Below are 20,687 nucleotides of genomic sequence, written 5' to 3' on the forward strand. Positions count from 1 at the left end.
TGCTAATTTCTATTAATATATATTACAACTTTACGCGATAAAACTTTCCAACTGTTGTTTACCCGTTCCATTCCACCTGTCCGCGACTTTATTTGCATGTTTTCGCTGTATTTTGCGAAGAGAACGTTTGTCGCTTATTTTTCGCTCAATTATTAATATAGAAAGCTAATAAGAAATTGTTCTCTATTTGCGCAATCGTCCGTCTCGCTAAAACGACGCGTCTCAGAGACGCAGAGTCTCTCTCTCTCTGCAAAAACAATGCGCGTCGTCGTTTTCTACCATCGACGCACGCGAAATTCGCGTAGTTCGCATGAAATCGTTTGAGCCGAGAAAAGCGAGCCTTCACTCTTAATGCCGGAAAAACGAGACCATTGTGATTCGTTCTTCGGAACCCACCTCTCTCCGTTTCCTTTTCCGTTCGCACCGACAGGACTGTATTTATCGAAATTCGCTCGCGACGTTTGTAGAGAAAAATACGTGGGAACATTCGAACGAAAATCACAAACTTGAAAATTAATGATTGAAAGAAAAAAAAGCAAAAATTGATAATACAACGTAGAGAAGCTATTCCAATTTAGCTTCACCAATTTTGTCTGCTAATTATTTTTAGCAATCCCGTACTTTAAAGGTTAATTAAATGATCCGTTAATTAAAAAAGCGATATATAGGTCGAGCTAAACCCGGAAAATTGAACGAAATCGACGCGCCAATTTATAACCTCCCCGTTGGAATTTGCGAGCACAACGTTTCTCAAAATTAAACTTACTTCATTTCCAAGATAAGAAAAGTGATTAAAAATTATGGCAGCAGAGGGCCGCAATACACCAAGCCCGAGCGCAATATACTAAGCTCGAGCGCGCCTGCGCCTCGAGACCAATCACAAATACACCGAAGCTTTTTTCCGCTATCACATGATGAAATGGGCGGTTGCTTTTGCGTTCCCGGCTAATGTTCGCTGGCCGAAACGCCGGCGTTTTCCTCCGTTTTCCATGATATTTTTCTCTCACCCTTTCCGAGATCGATCCTTTCCACGTGTTTTTGCGCCGTAATAGACGCACCTCCCACACACCATCATCCCATCCGACATTTCGATCACCTCGGAGTTAAGAACATTTACGATACTTTGATTATTTCCATACTTTGCTTTTGTTACTAAATATTTTCTTTTGGAATATATTTTTAAAATATATATTTAATACCTAAATGAAAAGTAAAGACTCAGCATTAAATAAAATTCACCGTTAACCTTTTGAGTTATGACTGGACGTACGATGTTCCACCTTCTCTTACTCAGTTTTTAATTATATTGATGAACTTCTTGACGTTAAATACCAATTTGTTTATTTTCGTAGAGCCCCTAGAACATGAATAAGTATTTTAGCAAAGTAGGCAATTCTAAATTTTTATTTGCAATTTTAATAAATACAATAGTTTGAATCTCTCATCTGTAACGGTGTTCTAGGGGTTTTTATGGCTCACTTTTATGGTTATTCAAAAGTAACTGGAAGGACAAAACGAGGTTTTACTTCATTTTTTATAATTTTCTAATTATTTCTTATTTTATGGTTTTGTTTGTATTTTTTAAATTATTAAATTATTTTTTTTTAATTATTGGTCCACTATATTGAATTGATCTATGTACTTTAAAATTCTGACTTTCAATTTATAATTATTGATCTGCCATTTCAAATTTTAAAATTCTGTTTTCTAATTCGTAATCAGCGACCTGAAAAATCATTGGCTGCAAAATTTCAAAAAAATTGGTCTGACATAAAAATTTGCAACACAAAGGGTTAAACTTACTATTTAAAATGCGTTTTACGTCTTGAACTACGTGCTTAAAAGATGTGTCATAGGAAGTAGGTAAAGAAGGGCCAGGAAATTAAAAACGGCAGCAGCGTCAGTTCTGTTCAGTGCAACAAAAATTTTGTAACAAAGTGGATGTATAAGCAATTTTATAAAAATGTACTGCAATGTGTTTATTAAATACATACTATTTTATAATTTATTATAACATATTATATTATTAAACTTCCTATAAAAAATAAATGTATATATGTATACTGATTTTTTGGAATAAGCATATTTTTTTTAGAAACGGTCCACTTATCAAACAAAACTACTTATATTACTCTTTCTATTTTTATTTGTTATATGTAAAATATGCACCAGAAAATAATAATTTTCAATGTTGTCAATTTTTAAAAAACTAAAATTGTACTTAAATTTCTAGATATTTCAAAATTTAAGCTTAACAGATTAATTAAAGATCAAATTAAAAATAATTGTGACGTAGAGAAATTAAAAGATTAAGATTTTATGCTATCAATAAATATTTTACAACTGATTTAGAAAATAACATTTAGTTTTTCTCTTATTTTCAATTTACAAATTTTTTATTTAGGTCTTTTGTATAGAAGCGTATAATAAAACTTAATATCAAAGTTATAATAATTTTTTTTTTTTGTTTATTTACAAATATTTTATGGAAAATATTTCATTTTTATAAATGATTAAAATAAAGATTTTATTCTCACTTACGTTAATTTATTCCAATATTCTCACAAATGGAATTTTTAAAAAATAAAGTAAAGTAATCCTTATTAGATTCAAATGCTTCATAGGCTAAATTCTAAAATGTTGCGTGTAACACCATCTTTACCTACTTTATCTATCTGTTTTTATTCATAATGTTTTGACCTCGTTTTGAAATTTATTTCTCGTAGAGAAGTCTATTCTATTAGTAGTCCTCTTTAGTCAAAATTCAGTGATCTGTTTTATATGATAGACACGTGACTTTATACAGATAAATATGATTTTAATGCATTTCATTATTCCGCAGGCAGTTGTCAGGGAATTGAACAGGCTGGGCATGTTGGTCGATCTCTCGCATGTCTCGACAAGAACGATGAGGGCGGCCCTGCAGACGACGAGGGCGCCGGTGATCTTCTCCCACAGCGCTGCCAGAGCGCTGTGCAATTCCACCAGAAACGTGCCGGACGACGTGCTCAGAAATCTGGTGAGTTCTCCGCGTCCTCATAAACACAGATATACTCAAACGCAATCGGATTGCGCTTTAAAAAAAGGGGGAGAGGAAAAACAAAATGGTAAACGGATCAGTTCGATTACTACGTTGCTGCTGCTACTGCTACTGATATTCCGCACTTTTCGTGGAAGCAGGTAGCGGAGCCAAACGAAACGCTCTGTCGAGAGAAAAAAAAGAGCGATACGTCTGCAATACGCACAGCGATTGCAATATGCACAGACGGATTTATTTATTTATTTATTCAGGTCTCTGGGTACCGCGCGCGTGTCGGTCAGTTAGAAAACACTGCGGAGTGCTCGCGTACAGAAAACGAATGAGATATTTCTCTGGCGCCGCGTTTACAAGAGACGGATAGAGAAAATCAAAGCGGGGCACTCGCGAAAATGTAAACTGGCGCGCATGAAAGTTGCTGGCTGCCGCGGCTTTCGCAGCCTTTGTTCGATCGTACCGAGATTATTTGATTTCGGGTCGGCGTATATACATACCGCGGACCAACCAGGTCGCCCCAAAGCTCGGTTTTCGTGCGGTTGTAGTATTGGTGAGCGACAACTGCCCCACGGAATTGCGATACGTGTAATATTTGAGGAGCAGCGGGCAATAAAATATCCGCAGCCGCGCGGTAAATGTGTCTCGTGAACATTATATCGATTCTACGCGACGGCGGCGGTGCAAAAACAATCTCGTCAAAAATTTATTTGCGTATATTCTAATTAATTGCAGCTTCGATGCGAAGCTATAAATTAGTTAGAAAGGAACGTGATATGGAAATTGTGTTGTGATGAAAAGCACGTGTAAAGGTATAACGAAATGATACGATAACAATAAAGTAGATAGAGAAACGATTCGGACACGGAGAGGAAGTAAAGTATATGTGAGAAAATAAATAGCTGACGACAACCGCTTTACACACACACACATACATACATGCATACACACACACACACACACACACACACACACACACACACACACACACATCGCGATCATTCGAGTGTATGTAAAAAGAAATAAAAAATGAAAGCGAAAAATGCAAAGCGAAAGCAAAACGAAGGTGTGAGCGCAGTGCCGGATGATTAAACGCAAGTTTTATCGACAGATCTGATATCTGGAAGTGAGATGCGTAACGTCGAAATTAAATTCGTGGCGGTGCAAGCGAAGTGAGGCCAGCCAGCCGAGTGCAAATCGAACGCGATACGAGAGAGTAGTTTGCAATCCGCGAAGTTGTAAAACGCGCGTGGGTCGGATGGAAGGCGGGCAAGAACGTCGGCATTTGTACTATCAAACACAAAGTAACGGCCTGCGCGCAAATTGTTCGAGTTTGCGTAACGAGATAATCGCCAACTATTCGTAATCGACGAAGGAGCGAGGTAGAGATATGTCAAAATGATTTCGTAGGACGGAAACAACGCGCGAGCCAATATAGCACGAGTGTGTGTTAGAAGTTCGAGGCTTAATCCGCGTTATTATCGATAATTCCGCTCGCGCCCACCATACCAGCAATTGGCGTTAATCCAATTGGCGCTAATCTCGTCCTGCGAACCGCAGCGCTGCCAGCACCGAAATTTTTCCTCGCCCATTAAATTCGCGAGAGGCATAAACGCGGTACGATAATTGACGTTTCATTAATCGCGTAACAGTTGACCGAGTAAGGACTTAAACGCGACGCTTCATTAAAATTTCATCCCATTCTCGTGCCGCGTGCCCATCGATTTAACACGATTGACGAACCGACGATGAGCTCAAGGAGCTCTAAGTTAACGAAATTAAATTCAACTTATTGCCGATTACCTCGGCACTTCGAGCTTTATCGCAAGGAATATGCTATGCAAATTTTATGCTTCGTTTTATGCTCTATAGCATTATTTAGGTGGGTCGTTGGATACATACAAGATTCTAAAACGCAGCGTAACTTGAAACACGACATTCTAATATAATTGTATAAGGAATTAACGATGTGTAATCAAAAGTTTTATCACCCAAAAAAATTTAATTACAAAATTATAAAAAATATAAGAAAAAGTAGCAATCATACCTATAATATCAATATTCCGATAAATTCAAAGAAAATTCTTTTCAGATACAAATCCTGAATAGGAAACTTTTTTTCTTTTTGACTAACTTGGCAATCAAATCTATTCTAATACGTTAATACTGCCTAATAGATTTCATATTAAATATAAACGATATCCTAATATGACCAGAAAGTGTATCAACACATAATGAAAATGGTTATATCGGTTAAAATCAAATCTTCGTGCTCGATAATTTTCTAGGTGAATTTTAAAACACTTACGAAATTACTCAAACTGCGCGCTGCATACTTGCCAGACTTAAAACACAGCCTTTTAAATTTATTAAATTGATTAGCCATTTAATTTTCATGATATTACATTACTGAGTTCTTTTTAGCTGTGTTTTAACTCTAGCAAGTACGTCCAATTTGGGGAATCTTGTGTTTGTAAATTCATCTAGAAAATTATTGAGCACGAAGATCTGCTCTTTATCGGTATAGTTATTTCAATTATTTTAAATCTTATATTAAAATCTGATTTTTTTAAAATAATATAAAATATTAATCTTCTGTAGTTCAATGTCTTTCTTTTCGTTGTTTTCTTTCTCTTCCAATAGAATTACTGGTGCCTAATTATTGTTTTTAGACTCTAAAAGATCTGGAAAAATTTTGGTCCATTCTTTCAATATTCAAAAATATGATTTTACAATTGTCTAATTTAAAAGGTTTTTTATTTTTTTTTTGTACGTGGCCAAGTTTAAGGCAGAATAATTCAACAAAATTGAAAAATCTCCTGAATCCTCAAATTCTCAGTTGAATAAAGGATTAAATTATATTAAGATATTAAAAATAGATTAGTCAAAATAAAAAGTTACCTTGCTCATAAATTGCTTTCGTTCATCAATTTTTTGGTGAGAGAACACATCTTCAACTTGTAAGATAGTGAAATATTGTTAATCACTCTCGAAAAACAAGACGGTTACTGATTAATTAACCGACATTTTCCTCGATTTCTTGAAGCCAACCTAACATCTTCATATTCACAAACTTCATTCTCTTCTCTCTATGGGCGATCAATATTCCCTTAATTATACCGCAGAAGGAGAGGATGAGTAACAGGGATCTAAGCCGGATGGCTTGTCCGGTAACGTGTTATTAATCGCGTCGTCCTGCTGCCCTAATTAACATTGCCCATGCAGTTTAAACGAGGATAGGTATCAAATAGACAATTGCGTTTCTTGAAACAATTTCCCTGATAGCTTCTACGTTCGATTAATTAAAAAAACAACTTGAGTTAATAACGAGGTTAGAGGAATTTGAATTATTTTATACTGATTATATTGATTCATCTTTTGATCTATTATAATTACAATTTATTATAATTGTTTATTGTGTAAAACACCGTTTTTTTTTTTATAAAATTGTATTCAAGTAAATTTTTTAAATATTTTAATATCTTAATATTGTCACAATTTAATTAATATTTACATAAATTAAATTTAATTAATTAGTTAATTAATCTTTTGATTATATATCTATTATAATTATAATTATAATAATTATTTATTGTTCGAAGCACTGCTTTCTTAATGCAATCATATTCGAATAAACTTTTTTAATATTTTACAATTACAATAATTTGCATAAATTATCTTAAATTAAATTATAATTAATAAAACGTTTTATTAAATTTTATATTGAATTACGAACCATATGATATTTTAAAAGAGTGACCATTAAGGTGTTAAACAACGAGCCATTTTCTCACGAATAAATTTCAGTAATGGGATAATGTGCATTATGGCTATTACTGAAAATAACTGCATGATGTATTTCCGTGTCATACGTTTAAAGATCGAAAGAAATACGATCGCACAGCGTTATATGACGTTAATGCATTTGTTCACAGGCTAAGAATGGCGGAGTGGCGATGGTCCCTTTTTATACCTACTTCATAACATGCAACAGCACCGCCACTATAAAAGACGTTATTGGTACGTGTAACGCGCGCTATTCGCGAAACTGTGCTAAGCTAAACCCCGGGAGTAAATTACACCATATCGATATTGCATGTGACAGACGCGTAATTACTATGCACACTGCATTTTATGCCACTTTGACATGTTTTCCGTTGTAAATTTAATTTTGCGGAGTCACGCTCTTGAAAAGACGTAAAATTTCAACAAAATAAATGTATCCGGTATTTCGCGAGTGAAGAGCAAACGTGTATCTCAATATTGCAAGAATCCCGCGATTCATCTTGCTCAGCCATTTTTTAAGTAGGATATATGTTTGCTCCCACTTTAACGCTCGCAAATATTTGAGAAGGTTCGTCGACCTGACAATAATGAAACGTTTTATTTTAGCTATGCATGCACGACGATCTCGTAAAGCGCGTTATCTCGCGTTACTCCCCAATCACATTTTATTCCCACAGGACAAACGCGCATGCATTTATATTAAAATATTTTGTATTAAAATATTTTGTGACGCGTCGCCCATCAGGACACTATGATTAAGGCTCTATATTGTTTCAGCACACATCAATCATATTCGAAAGGTGGCGGGAATCGATCACGTCGGGATCGGAGCGGGTTTCGACGGGATAAATTTGTAATTATTCTTTCGTTATGTCTATTTTCATGCGCGTGAGGCAGAAACACTCAGAGACAACGCGCGCACGCTGCCACTGCCATAAAAGTAATTCGGTTCGATAACGTTTACAATTAATCTCATCGAAGGATGCAGGCCGCAATAAATCTGGAGCGCGACATAAATATGTATTTAACCTACAGAGAGAGAGAGAGAGAGAGAGAGAGGGAGTTCCACTTTTATAACACGCGGAGATAATTGCTTCGCTTGTTTTGAGAAGCGCGTGAGTCCCGGGAGGTTAATTTTATGGGGTGGGACGCAAGAAACAATGCCCAAAGAACTGCTTTTGTTCCGCAGCCGTGAAACTTTCACAAAGTGCCTATCATGGTTTTTGTAATGCATAGTAAAATATATCGTCGCTAACGTAACTTTCCATGCCTTTTTTGCTGCGATAATAATTCTTCCGAAATTTCAGTTTTTTTAACATTCGAACTGTTGCTTTTGACCCTTCACATTGGACGCAAGAACAAAATTTATATTCATATCAAACATCACTCGTAATCACAAAATATGTAATTCAAGTAGAAACGTAAAGTTTTGTAGCTTTATGATTATGCTCACGTGCTTGATTTAATATGCATTTCGCAGTAAACTAGTTTGCGCGAAGTTCTTTCCTATTTTTAAGTTTAGCACTTTTATATTTGTCTACTTCAACCAGAACGCGAGTAACCAAAATTGTCTAGTTATTTTAATAAAAATGGATCATATATATTTCATCAAACTGTCAAATTGTCATCCATATTTCATTCAATAAATATATTCAATAAATTTTTTTTCAATACGTATAATATTTACACAACAGTGTATTGATATTGATACTGTTGTTAAAAATTAGAAAAACCTGCTATAGACATACGAGACTAGAAATAATTAATGCACATTAAAAAAAAACAAAGTGTCTAAAACGAGAAGCTTTAGTCTCTTGCTTTATTTTCAAAATCATCGAATATTTTGGAAAAAAGAAACAAACATAAAATTCTATAAAATTTTACTTGATTTTTATTTAAAATAATAACACAGTGGCACAAAAGAAATAGAACGAGACTAGTTATTTCCTATAACTTTTTAGATGCTGAATACGAATTCTCTAATTTGCATTACTTCATTACGTCACAATTTTGAGAAATTTGCAATTAAAGTGGCAAAAACAAGCTGTAATTTATGTATTTTGTCATGTTATAACTATGATGTATGACGTACATACTGGAAAAGTTTGATTGCAATCAAAATTAAGTGTATAATATGTTAGGACTTTCGATTCTTGAAGAGAATTTTTAACATCGACTCTGAATAATAAAAAACTGTGAATTAAATTATTGTCAACTAGATTCCAATTATGTTTATTTAAAAACTTTTTTAAGTCTTTGAATACGAATTTGATAAAATTGACAAATTCAAAATGGTGGATTCGATACCTATAACAGATGACAAAACTCAAATAAACGTTGGATTTTTGCAACTTTAATTGCTAATTTCTCAAAATTGTGACATGCTGGAACAATCTGAACAACGGATTCATATTCAGCATCCGAAAAACTATAGAAAATGGTTGGTCACGTTCTGATATTTAAAAAAATCATTTCTCGTGCCACAGTGTAATCAGACAGTTCGCAACTAATGTGAAATCACACAAGCTTATGTAGATGCAATAATTCGTGGGACACACATCAATTGAGAACACAATATCGCGATGTAAAAGTGAAAGTATTGAAAACCAGTTGACACCAAATATATCAACTTACAATTAGTTAAAAATATCAATTTATGTCGTTCTCCAAACAAGCAATTCAATCGTCATTCAGTTTATTGTCTTTTAAAAAATGAAAGTGGCGCATCGCTCACAACAACTTAATAAATTTATCGTCAGATAAATCGTCGTTCTCTGAGTGCTACCTCGAGTCAGCTAAGTTAAGAAGATCGCTTGACCCTCGTGAGATTTTGTCCTCTTGCAGCACTCCTACGGGTTTAGAAGATGTCTCGAGGTATCCGCAACTATTGGCCACCTTGCTGGAGGATCCTACATGGACGGAGGAGGACATCAAGAAACTAGCCGGCCTCAACTTGCTGAGGGTGTTCGCGAAAGTCGAGCAGGTACGGCAATGTTGGTTTTTAATCGGCTACGCCGTTTCCTTTACGATCGTTATTTACGACGGCTGTAAACGAGGAGCGCTTCGGCTGCCAGTTCAAACAAAACACGTAATACTATGCGACGACAAGCTACACGTAATTCCGGATATTTGACTACGATTAATTGTGCGCGCGTTGAATTTATCAGCGCTATTGGGCGGTTGTTAAAGTTTTAACACTCTTTGTTATACACGCCCCAAAGCTAATTTGAACGCGTTGTAACGTTGCTCATATTTTCGCAAGTTTACTGTCGAAATATTTTCACACACGGAACAAAGATAATTCCGTGCGACAAAAACAAAATTAAAAAAAAAAACCAGCAGATATTGGCTCTTTAACAAATTGAATATTTAGAACAGAAAATAAAAGAATTGATGAAAAATGAAAAATTGCAGCGGCTAAATATTACATGTTTTTGTAAAAAAAAATATATAGATGCAATTAATGTTACAAATGCGTCCTTTTTTTCTAAAAAGCTTAAGGGTACGTTCTATAATTTATAAGATTCAAAAAATCCCAAAAATTTTTTGGATTTGATGGGCTTAGGTGTTTAGATACGATTAATCATAAATGCTAAAATTGTAACAGACACCACTGAAAAAGTGAACTTAAAATTTAAATGCGTTTTTCTCGAAACTACATATTTTTTGAACTGGCGGGCATGATTGAAGACACACCATACAACGTATTCATGAAAACTTTTTTTTTCTTTTGTAGAAAACGCTTCTCTCTATGGAATAGACTAGAATAATTTCAATATCTGTGATAGGTTTTTTAACGCAAAAAAGAATACCAAAATTTTAGATATAGAATCGACTTTTTTTTCACACAGTCGTTGCATTTTGCTATTTTTTAATATAAATTATTTTTTTTTAATCTACTCCGTGCGAACATTCCTTACAAACAAAATAAACAAAATATTTAAATGTTGTTAGATGATCTGGACTTGGAATATATCCGTCAGCGAGAGTCCCTTTTCAGTGATCTGGTAATGCCATTTATACACGGAAAGAGAACGATTTTGCTAAAGTATCTAAAAATTTAATTGGATACGGATCTAAAAATAATCTTGTTAGGCCATCTAAATAATTACGATGTACTGTTAAACTGAATTGCTAGAATGTCCAAATTTTTTTGCAGCATTGCTCTTTATACTTGAATCTCCGTCATAATTATTTTGATGGTCCAATAAAATTACTTTTAGATTTATATCCAGGTAAATATTTAGATATCTTAGTTCTTTCCGTGTATCAATTATTTTGAAATTCGAAATACAAGCTGACTTCATTTTAGTTTATATTTTTTGTATTCTTCAAGGAATGAATAAATATTTGAGAAAAGAATTGATTTTAAAAACTGAATTACTTTGCCCCAAGAAAAGTAAGTTTAAAAAAAAAATCATCTTTTTTCACGCTACAAACAAGAATGTACCCTTAATCTTAATAATATTTTCCTAGAAAAAAAATCTTAGAAAAAATAATATCGAGCACAAGTTGGTTTTATTCTCTTTTTTCTATCTTACTACAAATCGCAATCACTATCTTTTCCGGTAATAGGTTCGTGACGAGTGGCACAGAGCGGCGGTCTTACCTGTGGAGAAGATCAGCCCGCCGGACAACTCGGCCTGCGTCTACGGCGCGTCTTGATCCTCTTTGAGGACAATTGTGCCGGGATTTGTCGACTTTGCGCGATCGCCGAAGATCCTGCAGGTGTCGCAGTATTACTGGAGCCTGTAAGGACGCGTGCCCCGAATCGCCAAAGGATCCATAGGTCGTTGCCGTCGGAAGAATTTATAGAGTTTTCTCACGATATGTATATCATAAGAAAATTTTATAAATTGTTCCGACGGAAACGAGCAGTCTACACCGAAAGAACTGCCGACTTCTACTTCAGGGACTTCCGTCGCGCCTTAAAGAGAGACGAAGATTCAGCGCGGGAATGCGACCGGTCCTTCAAAATTAATGGCGTCGAGGATCCTTCGGAAACACCTTTGGAACGGAGAGTTCATCTGCGAATCGTCGTTCGAAGGAAGATCTCGAACGCCGATAAAAAGCGACAGTAAATTGCGATCGCATTTGAGGAACAATTATCCGCCACTTATAAACACCACTTATTTTTGTGATATTGGACACAAATTAGTAACCTCATGATGCTAAAGAAAGATTAATGACTGTTTCTAACTCAGTGCACTTCTTCCGCGCGCTTGCAAATTATTCGGCATAATTTTTCGATCATTTGTCAGGCATTTCCGTCCAGACTTCAAACTTGGCTTTATAATCCGGACACTTTTTCATTATTTTTCAATTTGCATCACTAACACTACGTTGAAACGTATGCTTTTACAATATGCAGTGCAATACGTTCTATCTTAAAATAAATAATAATAAAAAATACAGAAAACATGAAAGTTTAAAAATACAAATCGCAATTTCATAATTTTACTTTATAAGCTGGAGTTTTTAACTCAACAAAGTTTACAAAAAAATATTTGTGACTCAGTTTACACAAGTTATTTTGCAAATCGCAAAGGCGATCGGAAGGATTCTCGAAAAAAAATGTTATTGAAAGAAACGAGAGGTCATATTCTCAGCGTACATTTAGTACTGACTATGGTCGACTGATTCTCATATCATGTTTCCAACACGTGTAACAAGATCTTCACGTATTAAATTAATAAAGAATAGAACCAGGTAGCCATATTTGGCATTAAATGTGCAAGAGTACGGACAAATTGCATGTGACAATTATACGTGATTAATCTAATAAGATTTCTTGCGTTTTAAAGCCGAAATACAAGTAGTTCGAATGGAGTACACAATTATCATCTCAGGCGTTACATTTATATCGTTCTTTACACTGCGACCAAAGAACGATCGTAAATGGCATCACTGTCACACACCAAACCAAAGAGATAAATCGTACTTTTATAATTTTTAGATGAATTAACGATACTATACAATATTGAAGATATCCTGCGCGTCCTAAGAAATATTTGAATTCAATCTCACATTGTACGAGTAAAAATTTATAGATATTCATACTGCCTGTACATTTCTGTAAATTTATTTTTATTCACACATACACTTATACATACGTCTCTCTTAAAAACAATCATATCTCAAAAAAATCTTTTCTTCAAAATTTGCATGTTTTCTTTTGCATTATTAACCTAGTTGTAAAAGTTTTTTGGAATTATCCAACGAATTAATTTTATAAATTTTTTTTTTAGCATTTTGCATCTAATTTTTTCACAATAGGAAGAAACATAAAACAAAATTTTTCACCTTCCTTAATTTGTATTATTAAATAGTAGATAAGCATTGAACAAAAGCTTTTCTTAAAATTCACTTAAGATTAATTGTAGGACTAAGATTTCGTTACTCGTTTGTACTTGTCAAAGATAATATATGAAAGATTATTCATATCCAATCGCTTATAATTGAGAAATTATTGATATACTGATAGTTTTTAAGATGACTCTAAATTTGTCAATGAATTCGCCATCAGTGGTGTTTGTCAGTGTAATTTTGAAACGCCCTATACATGAATATCGAATCAGACAAGTGCGCTTATGATGTGCGATAATGAATCTCCAAAGGGAGAATTGAGAGAGATACTAAATTTCTAATGATTAATTAAAAGTTCGAAGGTAGCTCCCACGCGTCAATAAAAAGAATTAAAAATGGAAAAAAAACAAATCGCTCGCTCCATAGCGAGTTCCTTGTAATTGATAGCAACGCAACGAAGCAAAATTTCCTGTTAATCTCGCATCGATTCCATTTTAATATTAAAAGAAGAATTGAGAGAACTCGCTACTTTCTGTAAGGTACACAAACTCAACACTTGTTCAGATCGCCGCGCTATCAATAAAGGCACAACGCTTCTAACTGAATCGCATCGCCAAAGAATATCGTCTATTCTCGAAATCTGTTAGACACGCCGCTTGATCACGCTTACGAGTGCGTACGTAGACCAACTCGTTGCCGACATTAAACTCACTGCCAGGTCACACTTATATACATATATAAATACCTTGACTCACATCTGCGACATTTTCAGTTTCGAAAACGTATCGACGTTGAGTTGACAATTGAATTGGTAATTAAACGGAATTTCTTATGATAATTTGCAGCCGACATACACTTCGACATATCCGCATAGACAAGTTTCTCAAAGCGTAATAAATTATACGGCTATTACGCTACCTCGCACAATTTCGCTCGAGATCCATCGCTATACTTGCTGCTCCGATTGCACGAATCGTCGTCCTGAATCGTCCTACAGCCACAAGTGCTTTGAGAAACAAAACGTTGATTTAACAAGTCACTTGCAACGCGTAACGCGACCTATACTCTTCGGAAGCTATCGCTAATATACGATAAGCCGTTTGTTTTGAAAATGGCGTGTAACAGTTTCTAAAGGTAGGAACTTGTAGCGGCAGATTGCACGAATTTGTAGCCCAGAATTTAGGGTTTGTCCAAACTTGGACTTACGCCACTTTCAAAATAACCAAGTACGACCAAGAACTCCTGGATGCGTCGCGAATAGTTTCGTGACTACTCTCAGGGCTGTGATATTTTCCGCGGGCCTCGTGAAACATTTCGTGCTTCCATCTCAAACAAAAAAAGAATAATAATAATAATTGGAGCGCGTCGCAGAAAGGAGAAAATGTATCGGCGAAGAGAATCGCGTTTATACGATTGTCGAAGACGTGGGTACGTTACGCTACAATCCATTGAAAACGATATAATAGTCGGTTTAGCTACACGACAGGATACCCGTTGACAGAACAGAAAAAAACCATAGGTACATACTTACTTCGTAAGAGATATTTCAGAAACGTATCTCTCCGGAGCCTCGAGAGAATGAGAAGGTTCACCGAAACTTTTGGTATTATAAATATAATTTTTAATTTCGTACCTTGTTACAAATCACACATAGTCTTGTAAACGCCTTTATAGTTATTCAGAAAATTTATAGTAAGGTATAAACATTATCTACAGCTCAGTCATACCGCTTTAATCGAACGAACCGCGAGACGAGGAGGATGCGCATTTCGTCGATGCGCCGAGATTTTCCGATTACGACTTTGTTAAAATATCGCAAATTAAGTGATAGCAGTATTGGAAGGATAGATTCGTTAAGCGAGGAGGATATAAGAAGTGCATAACGTAGTTTAGCGTGTACGTCTCTCTACGAGAAATGTTTCAAGTACGTAAACTAAACACTCTTAAACGCGGAAGTACACGCGCGTACATACACACATTTTGTGAGAACAATCGATGCCTTCGAAGACTCGCGGCGCTGTACCACGCGGCGCTGTACCACGAACTACGGGATTTTCGTCCGCACAAACTGTCAAAGAACTAGAACTCTTGACAAGAAACATGCTTTTGCAGCGCAAGGAGAAAAAAAAAACATGAGTTTAATGAACTTAGTGGTTAATTAAAAATATATCGTTGGCTGTACGTCCCCCGCGGCAACATTCGAATACCTTGATTCAGTAAGAAAAGCGAATACCTTTTTTCCCCTCGAAATAAAGCTATCAGCATGCATTTATCCCAGGAGCTCTAGCAAAATACAATGAAAATGGTTAAAATGTCAAAAAAAGAAGTCTACGATTAATTGATTATTAGACCAGATTAGAGAGCGAGGCGCAGCTCCCTTTTACATAAATTTTAGCAGCAATAACGCAAGTAACCGCCAGATAATCTACTGTTAAGTAGCATAAACGACCAATAGGAGGATACGTATAATTTCTAATTCGTACCGAGTAAGTCTAACGAGTACGTAATTACGGCACTTTGCTCAATACCACCGATTAGGACGTCAGGAAGACACACACACACACACATACCGTTCTTTCCATAGCGTTTTTCCATAATGTAAACCTTCGTAACTACGTTTAGATGAACAAACGCGCGCAACCGGTCACGGTTATTCTTTATAAATAATTTATGGATACCTTTCCTCCGCGCGAGAGCAGACGCCGAGGCAAATATTGCGAGCCGACTCGAGAGAGAGTCGAGGGAAAACCATAGATAATTGTTTCGAGTGTGTATGAATGAGCAACACATGTGACGAGAGAGAAGATGTTATTGCCAAAAGAAAAAAAAGAAGAAACCCGGAATAATTTCGAGCGTTTCGAGAAGGTGGACGAGAAAAAATTGTATCTGGACAACGTCAATTATTTACATAGACGAAATGAAATTTTTATCAATACGCCCGTGCCTCGTATTGTTTGGACAATCTATAATTCTCGAGTTTAGTTTGTCTCGAAGTGACGTTTCGGCTTACGTTCACAATCACGGTATTACTCCCCGTGTAAAAATTAGCCAATTTGATAGAGTATTAATTACGTATTTTTAAAACACTGTTAACAGTAAGTAATTAATACAGTATTAAATTAGCACCCCAATATCTATAAAGGTTGCGATAAGAAAAAAATCCCAAAAAGAAGATACGCATAGATGAATGTAAACGTTCTTTTCTCGAACGGCTCGATCGTTATTCTCCCGATAGATCAACGTGTTCATTTTGTAATATCTAAGTAGGGCGATCGACCACGCGTGCGAAATAGAAATCGTTTTTTCCTAAGATGACGTAACTAAGGGAAAATCGGAGAACAAGGCAGGAAGAAGATGAAAAGCGAGAAAAGGAAAAGAGGGATCTTAGTTATGTAAACCCTAACGTATATACCATAAACAACACACAACTGCCTAGAAACTCAGATTAATAATAATATATATATTATACTTATATATATTACATTATATACAATTAATTAAAAAAAAAAATGACATGTCTAAGCGCACAACAACGAGCGAGTTTGGCAGAACAAGGGACGTGCGTGTAAATAGAATTATATCCAACCGTGACCGAAGTGTACGTATAAGGTGTCCCAAAATCACCGGAACATATTTCAAATGTATAACAGATGTTAGATGTGATTGAATTACGAGCGAAGATATAATTATCGAAGTGCAAAGCTTTAAGGTGGCAGGCGGTGAATAAAAATCATACTGTTTGAAATTCAGACCGGTTTTACTTTGACAAAGTATTCGGATCACTGCAACCTTCGCGAAAACTTGCAAGAAAAAGAAAACTGCGACATAATTCTGTAAGATTTTCTGTAAGGAAATGTCAAATTTGCGTGAGTGATGTAACATGGCCGTCACCGAAATACGTATTGGTAGTTTCGGAAAGCACCGTACGGGAGAGGCGAAAGGCGCAAAGGCAGTTCGCAACTGTCCTCGAGAGACCATAACGCGGCACGTTTCTGACCGTAGCTACGATTTTTCACCTCGTCTAGCGAGAGAATAATGCACTCCCGACCACTTACCGCGAAACAAGTTTTGCGGTCGAACGTCGATACATCGAGCAATGCGAGCGAAGACAAACGTCGCCTGGTCTCTGAGCCGGGGGTAGCTGATTCTCGCCCCGTTATCTCGGGCAAAGTTGCCGGTAGTTTTGAAAAGTTAAACGCGTCCCGCGGGGATCCCGCACACTGCGCACTTCTCGCCGCGTCAATAATGCAAGCGCGAGAAAAATCAGTTGCCACGACGACGCACTAGCTCGTCAAACGCGTTTTTTTTTTTTTGTTTTTCAGAGACCGTTGGCCGTAGACGCTTCTTTCTCTAGCCAAACTCATCCCGACCCTGACGCTTTATTCGAATAAAATAGTAATTCGCCTGAGATCTTTCATTGCTCTTGACGTTGAGAATCTTGAGGCGAAGTAACGCTGATCGTCATCGACGTAAACACGAGTCAAATCGATGTCAAGTGGTCGCGCAAGTTTTGGTCCAGAAAGAGGCACCCCTATAAATTTCCGCGACAAACTTTCGAGAGATACGACGTGAAACTTTCGTCCGCTCGCATTTTCGATTTATCGTTTTGTCGAACGCTCGAGATGAATCCTAGGGAAAAAAAAAAGAATTGACGATCGCGAGTTGGAGCACTTTAGAAACACTGTTCTGATGGGCATCGTCGACTAACGCTGCGAGAACTCGGGAACGAGAGAACGGAATGTGGGAGGCGTTTTAAAGAGAAATCTCATTATCAACAAATACAAGTACAATCAGCAGGATGCCTCGAGCTGTTCGATGATTATGTACAGCGTGTAAAAGTTTTTAGAAAAATTTAACTACGTGGCGGGATGAGAGGACGATAGAGTGCGAGAGAGTGAAAGAGAGAAAACGAGAGCGAGAGAGAAAGAGATTTGCGAGATCCGTGCGATAAAAATACATTGCAATGATTAATGCATGGCCAGATGTCGAAGACGCTATGAAAATGAGAAGACGATAGAGAAAGTTTTAATAAATTAATTCTTAATGATATGAAAAAAGGGCAAGAGACACTATTGATACCTATTACCTAAGAAACATAGTACATATATGATAATATACACACATTTACACAATCAGAGAGAAAGGGAGAGAGAAAGAGAGCAAGCGAGAGAATAATATAATGAAAAAAACGAGAAACACACATAAACACATGTACATGGCATCCTATGAACATAATTATAAATATATACCGATATGTGCGTAATTACATTAATATCTATGAAAATTAGGCATCGATGTACTTGCGGACGTAAAATGTGCATGAGATTAACTCACTTGCTATTAACTTATATGAGAACAGATATAAATATATACTATATTCATAGGATATTCCAAAGTGCTACCGCTATTTTTTTCGTTAACGAATTGTTTGATTAATTTTCAGCCCATTTTCTCATAGTAACTCTGTAATCTTTGTAGTATATAAGTAATCTTTATAAATAATACGATTAAATAATTTTCAAATTAAGACTGTCGAAATAACAATCTCAAAACAGATTGAAAAAGAAATTTTCATTTCAAATATTAACAACGAAAGCTTTCCATTTTTAGTCGCTTATAATTCGAAAGCTATTAATTTCATCTAAAAATGCCGAAATCCAAAAATTGATCAAAGAATTTTTAAACAAAAAACTTGGCGATAGAATTCTGGAATGTCCTGCATGTAACAAAAGAGAGAGAGAAAGAGAGAGACAAGTATGAATATATGTAAAAGAATGTATGTATAAAAAAACTCGTGCGAGAGGATGCAAAGAGAATAGGAATTAATTAACCGAGAATTTTTTAAAGAAAGTCAAGCCGCGTTTTTCGAGCGCACGCTCGTCGGCTTCGACGAACTTAGGAAAATATTTACAAAATGATACATTCACTTGAAAGGTTTTAGTTAGAGAGCGAGAGAGAGGTAAATTTAGATCGTGTATAAACTAATTTTAGGTGTTTTGGTTGGTTTGATGTTAGAATTGACCCGGGAAAATGTCGAGTCGATCGTCATAGGAGCGCATGAACTGCGGCAATAAAATCGAATCGTATCGCTAATGAGGTCGTGTCCGCGTATAATTAAGGTCAGACTCTTATCGCGACGGCAGTTTGCAAAACGATTTTCCCTTAAACTTGCGTACCGGCTTGTCGAAGCGTATAAACGTAACTCGCCCCTCGCGATTAAGCGGCTTTACATTAATTAGACGCGCTTGTGCTCTGCTATGAAACTCAATTTCACGATACTGTATTATATAAGCCATTGTAGCAATGAATCCGCAACATTTCTACTCGATTTCTTATTATTAATAGATAATTGTTGAATTTTTAGCATATACGTGTATAAGTAAAGTAAAAAAAAAGAGAAAGGTTGTTAATGAGTAAAAAGTAAGCATTTAAAGAAATATATTTAAAAAGACACCTTCCAAAAGTGAAGTTTGCAAATATCATGGATTACGCGCCATTTTACGGCGTATAGGTCAAGTTATTGAAATGATTAGGTAATCTTGCAGACTTCGGCCGATAGATGCGGGAAGTGATAATCCGCGACCTCCACGAACAAGAGAGATTCGATTTTACGTGTCGATTATTAAAAATTGTTACTTCGCGCAACGAAGCGAGTTTCGCGAAGAGCGGACGTAGACGATCGGCGATTTTATCTACGTTAATCTAGAAGACATTGCTGGAACAATGATTTGTACGCCTTCTATGAAGGACCCTAGAGTACATTATGTTACCTAATACTCGTAAGCACACATTATCTAATAAATATTATTTACAAAAGCAGCCCACACAGTTTGCTTTATAAATTCCTGAATGCATTAAAAAGTTTCGTAATTAATATTCAATGCGTCCAAAGTGTAAATAAATAAATAATTGCTTACGATATGCAGACGTGTGCTAACAATATTAAATTTCATGTTCATTTGAAGAGGCTAAAATTTTTATCCTCATTTTAATTAGAAAAGTGTTTATAAAAATTATTTTATTATTCTTCTTTTTCTAAAGTTTTATACCTTGGAAATTAGAAAAAATTAAATATTTTAATAATTTAGAAAAAACAATAAATAAAGAAAACAAATTTATAAAGAACATTAATAATTTTCCAAGTTTAAGTTAACTTGCAACAATTTAATTTGATTCCTTCAATTTATTAAAATTATAATTATTGAAAATTGTAATCCAAATATAATTATTGATTTAATAAAAAAATTAATTACAAAATTTTAGCAAATATGTAAAATTGCAACAGAAAAAAAGTCTAACATGAAGATAAAAAAGCCTATACCGATTTGCAGCGGATTTTACAAAATTTTACTCTTCCATTAAAGAAAATTTATAAATAATAATTAAATGATTTACATAAATCATTTTTTAATAAAACAAAGATAATTTTATTCTTCAAACAATACATTTAATAATTCTTCTTAAATGGAACAATTAGATAATAATATGTTTATTATTCAAGTTAAAAGAAAAAAATAATTTATTATATAACAATTAAAAAATTTGTTAAAATAACAATATTTAT

General features: G+C 35.3%; 1 protein-coding gene across 1 annotated transcript in view; it reads left to right on the plus strand.

The window, feature by feature from the left end:
* The window catches only part of LOC105205285 (dipeptidase 1), a 146,494-nt gene extending 131,858 nt beyond the window's left edge, over window positions 1-14,636 (plus strand). The window contains exons 8-12 of the mRNA XM_011174629.3: window positions 2,843-3,019; window positions 6,967-7,051; window positions 7,595-7,670; window positions 9,662-9,800; window positions 11,393-14,636. Coding sequence (XP_011172931.2) covers window positions 2,843-3,019; window positions 6,967-7,051; window positions 7,595-7,670; window positions 9,662-9,800; window positions 11,393-11,482 — 567 coding nt within the window. The 3' untranslated portion in view covers window positions 11,483-14,636. The remainder of the gene's footprint in view (window positions 1-2,842; window positions 3,020-6,966; window positions 7,052-7,594; window positions 7,671-9,661; window positions 9,801-11,392) is intronic.
* The last annotated feature ends 6,051 nt before the right edge of the window (window positions 14,637-20,687 follow it).

This window comes from Solenopsis invicta, chromosome 6, assembly GCF_016802725.1.
Source record: "Solenopsis invicta isolate M01_SB chromosome 6, UNIL_Sinv_3.0, whole genome shotgun sequence".
NCBI lineage: Eukaryota > Metazoa > Arthropoda > Insecta > Hymenoptera > Formicidae > Solenopsis > Solenopsis invicta.